Source organism: Poromitra crassiceps, assembly GCF_964638095.1.
Source record: "Poromitra crassiceps genome assembly, chromosome: 16".
NCBI classification, from domain to species: Eukaryota; Metazoa; Chordata; class Actinopteri; order Beryciformes; family Melamphaidae; genus Poromitra; species Poromitra crassiceps.
Window position 1 is genome coordinate 2,953,473 of NC_139645.1, and position 15,050 is coordinate 2,968,522.

The 15,050-nt window shown below is 43.3% G+C and overlaps 2 protein-coding genes across 3 annotated transcripts in view; both read right to left on the reverse strand.

The window, feature by feature from the left end:
• Positions 1-4,245, reverse strand: LOC310791180 (hyaluronan and proteoglycan link protein 3-like; the record flags this gene model as incomplete). The annotated part of the gene is made up of 5 exons (XM_083652868.1): positions 1-296; positions 2,034-2,336; positions 2,726-2,871; positions 3,735-3,957; positions 4,113-4,245. The coding sequence occupies 5 exons, from the start codon at positions 4,243-4,245 to the stop codon at positions 1-3; spliced, it is 1,101 nt and encodes a 366-aa protein (XP_083508994.1).
• A 2,514-nt stretch (positions 4,246-6,759) lies between these two features.
• Positions 6,760-15,050, reverse strand: part of LOC310791057 (lactadherin-like) — a 26,103-nt gene continuing 17,812 nt past the window's right edge. The window contains exons 5-10 of one of the 2 annotated variants that reach the window (XM_083652773.1): positions 13,300-13,481; positions 12,932-13,087; positions 12,212-12,356; positions 9,231-9,415; positions 8,962-9,117; positions 6,760-7,638 (exon numbers count right to left, since the gene is read on the reverse strand). In XM_083652773.1, the coding sequence (XP_083508899.1) occupies positions 7,495-7,638; positions 8,962-9,117; positions 9,231-9,415; positions 12,212-12,356; positions 12,932-13,087; positions 13,300-13,481 (968 nt within the window). In that variant the 3' untranslated portion in view covers positions 6,760-7,494. Of the gene's footprint in view, positions 7,639-8,961; positions 9,118-9,230; positions 9,434-12,211; positions 12,357-12,931; positions 13,088-13,299; positions 13,482-15,050 lie in introns of both variants that reach the window. The other variant, XM_083652772.1, reaches the window with a different exon arrangement.

Below are 15,050 nucleotides of genomic sequence, written 5' to 3' on the forward strand. Positions count from 1 at the left end.
CTACATGAATTCATCGGGCGTCTTATAGCAGTAGACTCCGTGCTTGTGTTGGGGAGGAGGGAAGCCGAAGCTGCGCACCCCTGGCTCCGAGGGGCCGCAGTTCCTGCGGGCTCGGGCGATGGGGTAGCGAAGGCTGCCGTCAGCGAGCCAGCCGGCATCGCAGCGGTCCAGGCCCGCCAGCTTCCAGGCGGCGTACAGCTGGCCCACCTTGGCTAGCTCGGCGCCGTCGTCACGGCACGCGCCCCGAGCCTCGGTCAGGTTCAGCTTGAGCGGGTGCTGAAGATAGTAGACTTTCCCTGCAGAGGAGCAACGTTTTTGTTAAGAGATTCAGCAGTCACATCTTCACATCACAGACCCTCAGACAGTCACCCCATGAGACTCGTTGATTTGGTCCCAGGAACCCATGTGGGAGGGTTTTTGTTGTTGTTGATTTAGTACCGAAGTGTATAACTCTCTACACTGTACAGCAAATAATATATTGTCTCGAGATTAGCATGGCTTTATTCAGTGTTCATAAATTGAATATTCTAAAATAAAATCTGAATTTATGGAGCATCCAGTCTGTTAACCTGTTTTTATTTGTTAAGTTGACTTACTATCCTTTAAAAAGTGCCTAGGCTATATATATATTTTTTTTTCCATTTTGACTGTCAATCTATAGATACAGTCAATGTCTCGTCATAGACCCTGGGGTAGCTGGCTGGGGGCGTGGTCAGGGTGGGGTAAATCCTCCCGTTCTCCCAATTCAGCATAGTTAGCATTTAGCTGCTAGCCCAGCCCAGGCAGACAGGGATCGGTGATTCAACCACTGCAGTACAGTAAACGCACATCTGAACAGACGTGTATGTACCCATAGACGGATTATGACTTCACGGGCCCCTGGGCATGCCCCCCTCACGGGCCCCCCCTCACAGCGCAATTTTTTTTTTTTTTTTTTGCCCCCCGATTTTTTTTAATCCAGAATGCAACTCGGGCAAGTTATCAGATATCTGCACTGATTGCAAAGGGTGGACAGCTTTTTCATGTGATGACTTTGTGAAACAGTGTCTGAATGTGGCTGCAGATATACTGTGTTCACTCCTGAGATTGCATCCCTGCAAATTGTCATGGCAAATTGTTTACAAAAGATGAACAATAAAGCTGATTTTCAAAGTACCTTGAGGATTTTTCAAGTTGTGAATTAAGTCAAATTTCTCTCTTGATTACAAAGGTGGAAAATACAACTGTTTTTAACTGGGTGTTTACTGATTAAATGTTTAAGCTCCCCACAAATGCAGATGTTTTTTTTTAAATATATATAACCAATTGCAAATTATTACAATTAAAAAGTATAAAAAGTAGATTATTATATTGAGATGTTATTTTAGATTTAGAATGTTAATTTTCTATAAAACACAATACATTTTAATGTAATTCCACAACGTTTATTTTTGGCCCTCGGTCCTCCACCCAGATTGAGTTTTGGCCCTTCATGGGAAAGAATTTGGGCACCCCTGAGCTAGAGTCTCTTCACAGGCCGCCTGCGAAGTGAGCTCAGGGGGCCCATAAGCTAGAGTATCAGCTGCGAAGTGAGCTCAGGGGCCCATAAGCTAGAGTATCAGCTGCGAAGTGAGCTCAGGGGCCCATAAGCTAGAGTCTCAGCTGCGAAGTGAGCTCAGGGGCCCATAAGCTAGAGTCTCAGCTGCAAAGTGAGCTCAGGGGCCCCATCAGTTAGAGTCTCTTCGCAGGCCGCCTGCGGCGGTCTGCGAAGAGACTCTAGCTCATGGGCCCCCTGAGCTCTCAAGCCCCTGGGCGAGTGCCCGGTATGCCCGTTCAGTAATACAGCCCTGTATGTACCTGCTCTAGAATCCCAAATCCTGTAGTGTAGAGCCACAGCACTGTCCTTTGGTGACTCAGCCCATTGAGATATATGGGGGGTTTGACATTTTGTGTGCGTTCCCACACAGACCGTCTGTATGCATTTGTAAGTGCACGTCTCAGTTTCTTTTCAAAGAAATATGTCATTTTAAAACCAAACTCAAAGGCCATCTCACCTCGGAGTGAGGAGGAGAAGCAGAAGGCGTCGTAGCGATGGAGGCGCTGGTGGCGTCTGCCGTAGCTGCGGACCCCCGGGGCGAGCCCGTGCCCCCCGCAGGGCACCCTGGGCTGGGTGATGGGGTACTGGACCGTCCCGTCGGCCAGCCAGCCCGCGTTGCACCAGTTCAGCCCCTCCTCCCAGGCCTGGAAGAGCTGCTCGAACGTGGCCAGCGTGGAGTCCTGCTGCTCACAGGCCCGCTGCGCCTCCTGGAGGCTCAGGTGGTATCGACCATGAGGAGGCTGGTAGGGAAACACCACTCCTGAGAGGAGGAATCAATGAGATAACTACGTTTATTATCTATTATCTACTACATTTCTACTACTAGCGTACTACTACTCCACTACAATTGCTAGTAGCCTACTACTTCTGTGTGTGACTACTGTCACTAATGCTTCTTTCATCGTTACCTCCCAAAACTGTAGAGATTGACAAAAATAAATAAAATCCTACTGTACAGGATGAACAGTATCAATGCCAGACAATAAGAGGCAATTGCAGTGAGAATAATTTGTAAAAAAACAAACAAAAAGATCTTAAGTCTTGATGGTAAATATGTGGCCTACATCAGTTGTATATTTTTGAAACAGGAAGAGGTGAACGTGACATAACTTATTTCCAAAATGCATAAATATGAATAGAATGGCCTACCCCGTAATTCCAAATCAACTAAAGTGCTCTTGTCCTCGAGTCCGTCTACGACCTCACAGCGGTAATGTCCTGTATCGTTCAGCTGGAGCTCAGTCATGACAAGTGTAGCATCTCCTGGGAAGTCCTGCCTGAGACGCACACGGCTCCTGACCGACAGACAGACAGACAGACAGACAGACAGTCAGGCAGGCAGACAGACAGACAGACAGACAGACAGACAGACAGACAGACAGACAGTCAGGCAGGCAGACAGACAGACAGACAGACAGACAGACAGACAGACAGACAGACAGTCAGGCAGACAGACAGACAGACAGACAGACAGACAGACAGACAGACAGACAGACAGACAGACAGACAGACAGACACAGACAGACAGCAGGTCAACTTTCTTTTCACTTTCTGTTAGACACAAACAAGCTGTAGGCCTGGATTAGACCCTAACCCTAAATGGTATCAGGTACTTTTCCTTCTTTATCAAGTGAGCAACTGAAGGGTGCTGAATTCATGCGTGTAACAGTTATGATGAAAGCATGAACAATAGCCATTATTTCATATTAGTTTCTGCTGCAGTAGCACCCGGAAGTATTTTTTGTTGTTGCGATGTCGCGCTGATTCGTCCTATAGGCCAGTGGTTCTCAAATGGGGGTCCGGGGACCCCCAGGGGTCCTTGAGGGGGTTCCAGGGGGTCCCCAGCCAAAAGGGGGTTATTTTCGCTATAATTCCATTCATAAGTAACACAATGACTATTTTGGTCATGGGTTTTATACACTTTCTGTAATAAAACATCTAAAGCATCAATCTTATTATCATATGGGGGACCGTAGGACAAAATCCTATGAAGTGGGGGTCCGTGGTCTAATTTTTGGCAGTTTAGGGGTCCCTCATGTGAAGAAATTTGAGAACCACTGCATATAGGCATCACTAACAGAACCACTGCATATAGGCATCACTAACAGAACCACTGCATATAGGCATCACTAACAGAAAACATTGGCTTTTCAATCACCTGAAGTCCCCGAAGCTTCGACTGCGGGACCCAACAGCCACCAGTACGTCAGTCTCCTGTCCGCCGACAGCAGGCAGCCAGGACCATTTGACCCGGGCCTTCCTCTGGGAGCTGGGCTCAGGCTCGTACCAGTACCTGCAGGACAGCGAGGCATTCCCCCCACGAACCGCAAACACAGACGGCCCAGCTGACTCCACATACAGCTTCACACCGTTAAAATGGACTGGGAGAAATAAAGAGTTTGGGTCAGAATTTCAGAATATGGAGGCATTGAAAAAGATCCAAATTTGAGCTAAGAAAATACAAATTCCAAGTAAAATACACCTGGTCGACATAACGTTTTAATTGTAGCCTACCGCCTGAGTAGGCTATACATACGCTCAGTGTTGCCATTTTCATGGAGGAAATCTTTGTAGAAAAAGTGGTTGGGGTCTGCAGGAGCAGCCTGAGTCCAGCAGGAGAGAAGCAGCTGAAGCCCCATCAGCAGCACATGGTGGAGGTAAGGAAACATGTTGGTTTCTGAAGCTCGGATCCTTTACGCACAGTCCTCAGGTCTGTGGAGACAGATGTGATCGTTGGTAGGCCTACATAAAATCACAACAGAACAGGAAATTAATGATCTTCCTCAAATTTGACTTTTTCCCATTTCCGTTATAATTTCCAATCAATTAACATTTGATCACTACATGTTGTAACAACAAAGAGCCAGCGGAGGGCAGTATGACACCATGCTTAGTTCCCCCAACTTCTATGGAAAGTATCCTAAATGCAGTGCTTCTTCGACAACTTTGCAATCGATGAATAGTTTTGCGCATCATTTTGCTAAATTGGTAAAAAAAAAACTGAACAAAGTTGATTTGAATTATTGATTTCAATCATGCCATTTTAAAAACAAAATTAGGCTATAATCGCCGGTTGCATTGCATTACAGTTTTCGACCTACCCCTTTTCTATCAAGTTCGCAAAGCTAATTTTTAACTTTATATGTAGCCTATTTGTAGTCCTGCCTGCAGCGCTAAAACAGTAGGCTAGACTAGCTACATCTAAATAGCCTAAAACAGTTTATAACCCTGTAGTCAAAGCTCACCTGCATGAGCGCCAGGTGAGGAGGGGAAGAAATCGGACAAAAAACAAGTTTTTTTTGGTGCCCAAAACGAAATCTAAAAAGGCTTAGACAGACTGTAGGCTACATGGTTAATGAGCACAAATACTTCAAGATAAACCACACCTAATTCTGCGTTATTGTCCACTTACCACAAGACACACGGGCTAGTCTGCTGCTCTCGTTTAACTCGATCCTCGAAAGTCCTTGGTGTTGAAGAGCCGAGCCGAAAGATGCGCACGTCAGAGGTCTGCAGAGAAGAGATGACGCAAAGCCTCTGATGTGCACTCTGATGTCTTCTGGCGAAAGGCGCAAAAACATCAATTACCCTAATGGGTTGAATGTGAGGTGCGCTAGACAGGTTAGAAAACTATGCCAAACATATCACACTAAACAAGTCCATTTCTAGTCAGTTTATTGTATGATAATGATAGCCTAATTTAAAGTTCCAGCAACTAACATGTTGAAACTGGTTGGACATTATATTAAGGTTGTGTTTTTCTTGGTATGGGAGGGGGGAAAACTCAGGGGGCCTTTGGAAAACAGTGATGCAGATAAGGAGGTCCATTCCTGTCTGTATCAGTGTCCTAAGTTTATTTTTCCTTTAACCAAGTGGAGCTTTATATAGATCTTCTCCAAATGTAATCATGGAGATCCCAAATCATGCTACTTTGTATTCAATATAAACTACAAATGATACAAACGGATATGGACACATTTCTTTTTTCTAAAGAAGACTGAAATATGGTTCACGTGGTTGTAAAAGATCAAATAGTAATGAAATTGGATAAACATTCTTTGGGAGACAGTTAAGTTTACTCTTTATTGAACTGTCTGACCAGATGAATTACTTCTGTTCATTCTGTTTAGGCTATAGGGTAATATGTTTTATGTGGGCTACCAAAGTGGTGCTAAAATGTTACTGCTCTAGGCTACTGCAAAAACAATTAAACCAACAGTTTAAAACTCCAAAGTGAACTGACTGCCCTAACACTCCCAGCAAGTTGTTTGGAGCCTGTTCCCAGTTCCCACCAGTGTCATTAGCGGAATCCTTATCTTCTATCACAACATGACCAACCATAACACATGAGCTCACGTTGGCCAGCAGCTGTTGGGGGAGGCATATGACTTCTTCACATCGCTCCTTGACTCTTTGAAACCAGCTGGCACCGTGTTCTTCTGGAGACATTATTATTATTATTATTCATTGCTGCTATGCTGTGGAGAACATAAAATACACTATAAAGTCATATACTGTAGGCTAACACACACACGCTCACACAGTGATGACAGATGTGTTAGAAAAGACTCCATCCTTCAGTGCATTCATTTCGTGGAGATGAAAGCGGTTGCCAGGGGCCAAACATACCAGGGCGATGTGCATAGCAGGGAGATGAGGGGCTAAGAGGGTGTAATTAGTCTCGTAAAACAGCAGGCCCAGGAGAACATCTAGTACGGCAGCAGGGGCAACTCACATCTCCTCTGAGTGGTTCAAACGATTTTGTGCTCACGTCTTCAAGCAAAGGATGGGAACAGACCAGTAGAGAAGATCATGATGTATCTTCAGAAAGCTTTTGATTCATTGGTCTTTCAGGAGATGTTGTGGAAAGAAGAGTTCAATCTTGTTTTGACCAAATGAAGTCACGCATTTCTTCTCATATAAGTTTGATTGATATGTTAACATGTTTTAAGATGATTTGTTTCCTTGGATATCTGCATCTGAATGATACATGAATTACCCCTATGCCCAATAATAAACATGTACCAGTGACATACAGTAGGCTAATGGAATGAATTTGTAGTTCCTTCCATTATGTCATGTATAATGTTTGACAAATATAACTGAATTCATGTGAATTGATTGAATACATACTTTTCTTTTCCAACTTTTAATAAATGATCTCAGTTCAAGACCAACGACGAATAAAAAAAAGAATGTAAAACCACAGTTATTTTCTACACAATTTCTCTCTAAATATTTCACATTTGGAATAAAAATGATTAAATAAGAATGAAATGATGCCTAAGAATGAATACAAATCTGCTAAAATGTGTATTTTTTTGTAGATATACCAAGTGCAAAACATTACAACATCATGCAGAATATACATACAGTTTGCATTTTCATATCTGTCATTCCGTCACTTGATGCATATGATTTATGCAGAGGAATGTAATTCAAATTTGAACGTGTCCCCCCCCCCCCCCACACACGTGGCTATTTGGATATCTGAATACCCAAAATACATATTGCACAGGCCCTGCTTCATTCTGCTAGTTTGCGCTCCGTTAATGTTAAATTATGAATTATTAGATGAAGCAAATAAATTACATGGTTATTAATTATGTGCTTGGAGCAAAAGCCATTCTCAAAGAAGAGCTACTGAAATCCAAAGCATGGATTAAGCTAAGATGCTAAGCTCTCGGTGAGCTAAAACTGCAACTTCCTGTCATAGCAATGGAATTAACATCAACTCATAAAATGTCAAAAAGGTGCTACAAGTCCTATAATCCCAGCTATTCAGCCTAAATGATCTTATCCAGAGAAATGAATGGAGAACGAAACGCAACCCAGGTGCACTGCAGACATTCAAGTCCTTTGTCCTGGTGCTGCAGAAGGCTAAGACGCTTCTGTCCCCAGACCGGACTGAGCGGCCTCTACTCATCGCAGCCCAGCAGCTCCAGGCGCAGGGTGATGCGCTCGTGCCACTCCCACGGCACCACGCGCACAAAGCGGGCGTAGAACGACGGCTCAAACACGTTCTTCTTATGAGTGTTGTTGTCAATGTTGCCTTGGAAAACCTGGGAATAAAATCAGAAATATAGAATTAGAGAGAGACAGGAGAGATTAGGAGAGAGAGAGAGAGAGAGAGAGAGAGAGAGAGAGAGAGAGAGGGGAATGACAAAGGTCCCAGGCCGGATTTAAACCCGGAACGTCATGATTACATGGTACGCGCCTTAGACCACTCACCTACCAGGATGCCCCCTAGAATAATTATTTAACGGGGAAGATGTATTTTATTAAGTGCATGTTATGTCAGAGTATTTAGTAGAGTTTTGCTAAGAGCAAAGATTCCTTGAAGAGGAAACTGCTATAGGTGATAAGGAGGTAGTCAGTGGGTAAAACATGCCAGCATAGCCTCGGCTCCCACTGGGCCCATCCATGCTAAAGCAGCTCATGGTGCTGTAACGCACTTTGGATAAAAGCAAAAAAACAAAAGAAAACAAAAGAAAATGTTGGATAAAAGCCTCCCCCAGATGTCATGTGGACTGACTGTCACCAGAGACTGTATATCCAGCTGAGCAGTGCCGGGTCCTGACAACCTGAGCCCCACCAAGCCACTCAGACTGAGCCCCACCCAGCCGCTCTGACCAAGCCCCACCCAGCCGCTCAGAGCGCTCTGAACGAGCCCCGGGCGGCACCGTTCGTTCGTTGGTTCGAGGGCCTGCCGGCTCAGTGCTCAATAAAAAGATCAAAGATTGCTTTCCAGTTGATTGAATGGTCTGAGTCCAGACATTTCACAAAGAGGAGCTGATTTTCTCTCAAAAAGGACACAGGAAAAAAAAGTCTTGCTATGCTTAGTTATGAGAATGACAACTTAAAGAGAGAGGAAAGAGGAAGACAATGGAGCTGAACAGTCACGTGACGTCTCTTGCCCCGGAAGTGAGTTTCCCATTCATTTTCTCCATAGACATTTCGAAAAATCCTTATATAGCGAGTTTTAAGGCTGGAACCAACTGAATCGTGAGGGACCATAAAACATTTAACTTGGAGCAAATACAAAAATAAAGATGGAGGGTGGAATTGAAAATTCTATTTCCCCACCCGCTTGAGAGGAGAGGGCATACAAGGCGCAACAAAGGCTTGAAGCCGAAACGTCCAATTTTTTCACTGCCCAATAAAAGGCTGTTTTTCAATTAGCCTACCGTGAGTGCCGGCTCTCCTTTTTCATTGTTATCCATTATCCAGGCACCCGGTCTGTTTTTCTTACAAGGAGTTGTGCGCTTTACCTCAATTCTTCCGACACCCTCCCACCAAGTTTCATGAAAATCGGCCCAGTAGTTTTTTCCGTAAACCTGCTATTTTAGGGATCCACATTCATCTGACCTTATCATTTGTCTGACCTTATCATTTCCGGTGTCCTGCTCCTTCACCACGCTCCAGGCCTGTCCATCGTTGCTGTAAGCGACTTTAAACATGGACACAAACTGCAGCACCCCGAAGTCTTTGGCCCCCTGGGTGATGATGCCTGTGAGGCGCTTCGTCTTCTCAAGATCCACCTAGAAAATCACACGTCAGATATTTTGAGTATCATTGCTATTAATAATAAGCTATTAAAAATAATAATTAATAATTAATAATAGTCATTTGCCCCCGCGGAGGATTCCCTAACCTGGAGCCACTCGGTTCGGTTGTTGGTGGCGGCGGACCAGGCGTTGGTCTTCCCCTGCTTGTCCAGCCGGGCGTACTGCGGGTGCCAGGTGAAGGTGTCGATGCCCCAGGTGCGGAAAGAGCCGGAGGCGGACAGCTGCTCGTCAGAGATGAGGCGGGACTTCATCCCCATTGGCTCAGAGCAACCTGCCGTGTTTGAATACACTGTGGATCAAAAGGCCGAGAGAAGGACAGAGAGGCGAGCCAAGCCGGGGAAGAGCACAGATGAAGAGCCAATGATCACACCCGAAGAAGAGAACCAATCATACTTCACAAACCATTGGAAGATAATGAAGAAATCATGCAAGAAATCATCTGATTGGTTAAAACGGTTGTTTTTTTACACCCACCCACGTCCAAGTAGGAATAGAAAAAGGTTCACAGAGTAGGGAGGCGAAGGATGCATGCAGTAAAATACATATCTATGTATGCAGTTCACAGGAAATTAACTTTTTTAAACAAGGGCTATTTTTACCCCCGTGAAATATATTTCGGGGGCATTTTGGATAATCTCCAAGGCAATTTGATCAAATATTGCTAAATACTTTAGTTGCACCTATGTAGCATGACAGACCAATCAATGACTCTGATCCAAGCATATTTTATTTCTAAAAGTTCATAAACAATCACAGTTTAAGATCTCCATTTCCTCTCTCAACAACACTGTTGATTGTCTGATTGAGTGAACTAGCTGGCCAGCTAGCTTGACCTGCCTGTCACTGAGGTCAATAACGCTAGTAGGAGGAGGGGCGGGGTTTGTACGGAAGCCTCACTGGCCATCTTCGAGTCACGCTTTGCAAATACAGAATAATGTTAAAATACAGAAAGTATTCAACTCTTTATTTTATGGGGGCATTTAAAAGCCCCCGTCACCCCAGTTCCAAGGGCAATTCTAGATTTCTTAGGGGCATTTTGCCCCCCGAGCCCCCGCTTAATTTCCTACCCTGATGCAGTGTGTGTGCATAATACCAAAGAAGACTGGTGTTTTTCTATACGTTGTGTACAGTTTTGTTTATAGAAGACGAAGGGCAATAGAAAGCAGGTGGCAAAACACAAATTTGTGTATGTGTGTGTGTGTGTGTGTGTGAGTGTGTGTGTGTGTGTGTGTGTGTGTGTGTGTGTGTGTGTGCGCGCACTGTAGTGTGTTTGTGTGCGTGTGCCTGAAACGACTGTTTTTATTGAGCTGCTCACTGAAGGCTGTTTATACAGTCCATTTTCTACGTGGCCTCACCACAGCTCGATGTTATGCAGCTGAAATAGACCCTTTTGACTGTCAGCACAAACCACAGCGAGTCGAAATCAACACAATAAAAAGGAAAGAGTGGGAAAGTTCAACAAAACAAACTTCTCCTACTCTGACCCAATTCAGGGATTTGAATAACGTCTCGGAAACCAGTTACGACCCCGGGCTGTAACGGGATCGGCCTTGTTGATCATCTAGGAATCTGTCTAATTAAATGGCTAAGATAAATTAAAGGATTTTCAACCAGCTTTGTATCATTAGAACATCAGTAGTATATCAGAAAACTGTAAACTGTTTTGAAGTCTGTCATTTAATTTGACAGTTATTGAGTGTTAAAGTGTGGACCAGTGACATCACTGGTCCACACTAACTCAAATTAATAACTCATTCACTCAAATCAACTCTCAATAACTGTCAAACTAGATGAATGATGAATAGTTTGACAGTTATTGAGAGTTGATTTGAGTTAATGAGTTATTAATTTGAGTTAGTGTGGACCAGTGATGTCACTGGTCCACACTTTAACACTCAATAACTGTCAAATTAAATGACAGACTTCAAAACAGTTTACAGTTTTCTGATATACTACTGATGTTCTAATGATACAAAGCTGGTTGAAAATCGGCGGAGTGTTCCTTTAATACAATCCCATCCACCATTATCTTTCAACTACAGTTTGTGGAGAGATTTATATATTTATATAGAAATAGAGTATATAATGTAGTTGTTATACCTCCTCCTCAGCCAAGAGGGCGCTGTAACTGCAGGACACTGTTTACTAACACAACTTCCTGTCTGAATCTATATAAGCTGTGAACGACCTCATTCCGGGGTCAGTTGCTTTACTACAGAGGGGGAGGGTAACTGAACCTGGATGCGGTTCGATTTTGTTTCTGTAATAAATAAATAAATCATTGTTATACCTTTTAAATACTAGTTCATTTGGTCTTTATTAAGGCTGAGAATAAAATCTCACCACAAGTTTCTGACCTCGCTCCAGGACTTTAACGCATTGATACATGATGCAGCAATTGTGTGTGTATCCCTTTAAGACCGCGGGATACGCACACAAATGAGCAGTGTTGGGGGTAACTAATTACAAAAGTAATATATTACATGTAATATATTACTTTTAGCAGTAACTCAGTAATATAACTTATTACAATAGGATTTCAGTAATATTATACCAGTTACTTTGTCAGGTAACACAAGTTACAAATTTGGTTACATTTGTTTTATCAAAGCACATATTTAAATAAGGATACAATCATTTCCTAATCAAATTGTGTGTTTTTATGCAAATAACCACTATAGATGACAATAACAAAGGAAAAGAATAACATTTAGAATTTTGGACGGTTTACACTGACTTCAAGACTGTGGGGAAAAAGTTTTGGGGATGGTTCCGGGGCGGCGATGTCATTCTGCTACTGCAGTTATGTTGGTGAAAGTAATGCAAAAGTAGTGTAATAAGTAACAAGTTACTCTACACAGACAGTAATATTGTAAAGTAACGTATTACTTTTCAAATGAAAGTAACTAGTAATATGTAGTATATTACATTTTGAAAGTAACTTGCCCAACACTGCAAATGAGGGATATACTACACGCAAATGCTGCATCAGGTATCAATGGGTTAAAGGTAAGGTTAAAGGAGTATGTGCTTTCTAGTCTGTGCTGGATGTTTTCTGTGCGTTTACCATTGAGTTCACAGCCCACTAACTCCATGCGCAGGGTGCAGGCCTTGCGGCAAACCACAGGGATGATCCGGATGTACTGGGCCACGACGGGAGGGTCAAACATGTTGGTCTTGGTGCTGTCGTTATCTGTGTTGCCCTCGAAAACCTGGAGCAGACGACGACAGACATGAGATACGTCAGAAGGTGGCGCTCTCTACAGTCTAAGATCTGCACAAGCTGCTGCTGTGGTAAACACTAAGCCCAGTTAAAGGGATACTCCACTTTTTCGAGAGTTTAGTTTAGTTCTTCATTTGCCACATCCCCCCCCACATAACCAAGATACACCACGCCTTACCGGCACTGTCCGCGCAGTTTACAGTGAGCTTAGAAGTTAGTTAGTATCGCCATAGAATGGAGGCTAATGGTACAGCTGTTAAAGATCTGCCAAAACACACATCTCATGGCGCCAAAATACATGTTGTGCTTCGGGTACTCACCACACGATGAAGTATTAATCCAAAATGCACATAATCTGTCTTTTTGGAAGGAAAAGAGGTCGGCGGCCATGTTTGGAAAGTAGTGCCGGCTACGTCTTTTCCTTCAAAAAAGACAGATATAATATATAGAGTATATATATATATATCGTGGGACGATATATTGTGACATCCCTAAATTATAATAATACTGTATTATAATACTTCCACTCTTGGGGTGTGTTTGAAACATGGTGACCCCTCTAACCTTGTCTCTCCGCTGGCCGTCCACTCTGTAAGTGCTGTAGCTCTTTCCATCGAAGCTGGTTGCCACCTTGAAGGCCTTGATGTACTCGGCGGTGCCCAGGCGGCTGGCGCCCTGCGTGATGATGCCCGTCAGACGCATCTTCTTCTGCACGTCGATCTGACGTGACGAGAGTGAATCCTGTTAGTCGGCCTCAACACCACAGCCACACAGCTACTACAGCTCATTCACACCTCGGCCCAGACTCACGTCATGAGCATGACAATACATCATGTCAGTTGATCTCACCCTCTCCATCAAATCAAATCAAATCAAATCTCTTTATTGTCATTGAACAGCTGTACAACGAACAGCTGGTGTGTTGGGCTCACCTCGATCCAGGGGTTCCTGTCGTGGGCGGCGGAGGTCCAGGCGTTGACGATGCCTTGGTTGTTGAGCCGAGCCAACTCCGGGCCCCAGCGCTGAATACCCATAATGCTATAGTGCACAGAGGAGGACGAAATCTGGGACTCCACGATTGCCCCGCCCTCCATCCCCAGCAGAGATATACAACCTGAGACACACAACCACTACATGATTACATTTGACACACATATATAGTGTGTACACACACTCTTCACAGTTCATACTCTTTTTAAGCAATATCACTTGAGAGGGAGTGCTGTTGTTGGCTAATATCGTCACGGCTGTGATTCGGTCGTAGGCACGAGGCCGCAAAATGGACGCGGAAAAGGAAGTGACGGTGGCTTTTCCGTCACTTCCGCTTTTCTTTTCCGCGTCCGTTTCATACACGGCTCTGGTTTCGGCTACTCACTAACAGTGTTGGGCAAGTTACTTTCAAAAGGTAATATACTACATATTACTAGTTTCTTTCATTTGAAAGTAATACGTTACTTTACAATATTACTGTCTGTGTAGAGTAACTCGTTACTTATTACACTACTTTTGCATTACTTTTACCAAAACAACAGCAGCAGCAGAATGACATCGCTGCCCCGGAACCATCCTGAAAAATAATGTTATGTTAGAATGTTATTATTTTCCTTTGTTATTGTCATCTATAGTGGTTATTTGCATAAAAACACACAGTTTGATTAGGAAATGATTATATCTTTATTTAAATATGTGCTTTGATTTAATTTTTTTTAACTCAATTTGTAACTTGAGTTACTTGACAAAGTAACTGGTATAATATTACTGAAATCCTATAAGTAATAAGTTATATTACTGAGTTACTGCTCAAAGTAATATATTACATGTAATATATTACTTTACCCCCAACACTGTTCACTAATAACGTTAACGCATAAACACACTGCACAGAAGACGTCAACTCGTCTTACAACAACAGTGGAAAATTCCTGGAAAGTCGCGGCGCAAGTTGCTATTCAGACTGTAAACAGTGGAGCACGGACGCGGAAAAGGAAGTGGCGGTGGCAGGAGAGGAGCTCTGTACAGGAAGCTGGGAAAAACGGTAGAGCTGTCCCAGAGTCTATTTTTCAAATAAAAATAGACTCTGGGGTTCCCAGATTGTAATTATATTGACATTGTATTATTGAAAATGAAATGTGAAGCTGTTCATGTGAAACGTGTAACAGTAGGTGGTGTAATGTAACAGTAGGTGGTGTAATGTAACAGTAGGTGGTGTAATGCAACACATGGATGCCAACCGCCATAAAACCTAAAAGAAGAAGTAGAAGAAGAAAAAGAAGAAGTGTGCTTGTTCCATTTGCTTCGTCACTTCTACATTCAGAGTCTCTGTGCGGGCGGCTCCAGTAAATGTAAGTCATATAAATTGCAATACTCTCTGTAATAAGAGTTAATTTATGATGCTATGCCAATTCATTTGCATCTGTATATGATAACACCAATTTAAATCCAATCTTGTATTTTATTTCTGGTTTTCTTTCTGTAGATTAGAACCACATATAACAATAGGCCTAGTTGTAACGGAAAAAGAAGACTGTACTTTGAGACACTGTACATTGTCTCCTGGTGTTCTTGCTGGACATGCTGTAGTAATGTAGTGGATGCCAGTCAGCATCTGAGATCATTTAAAATCTAGAAGTCACACTTGAAAACACACTCAGTGTTCTGTGATGAATGTCTATAGTTGAACAGG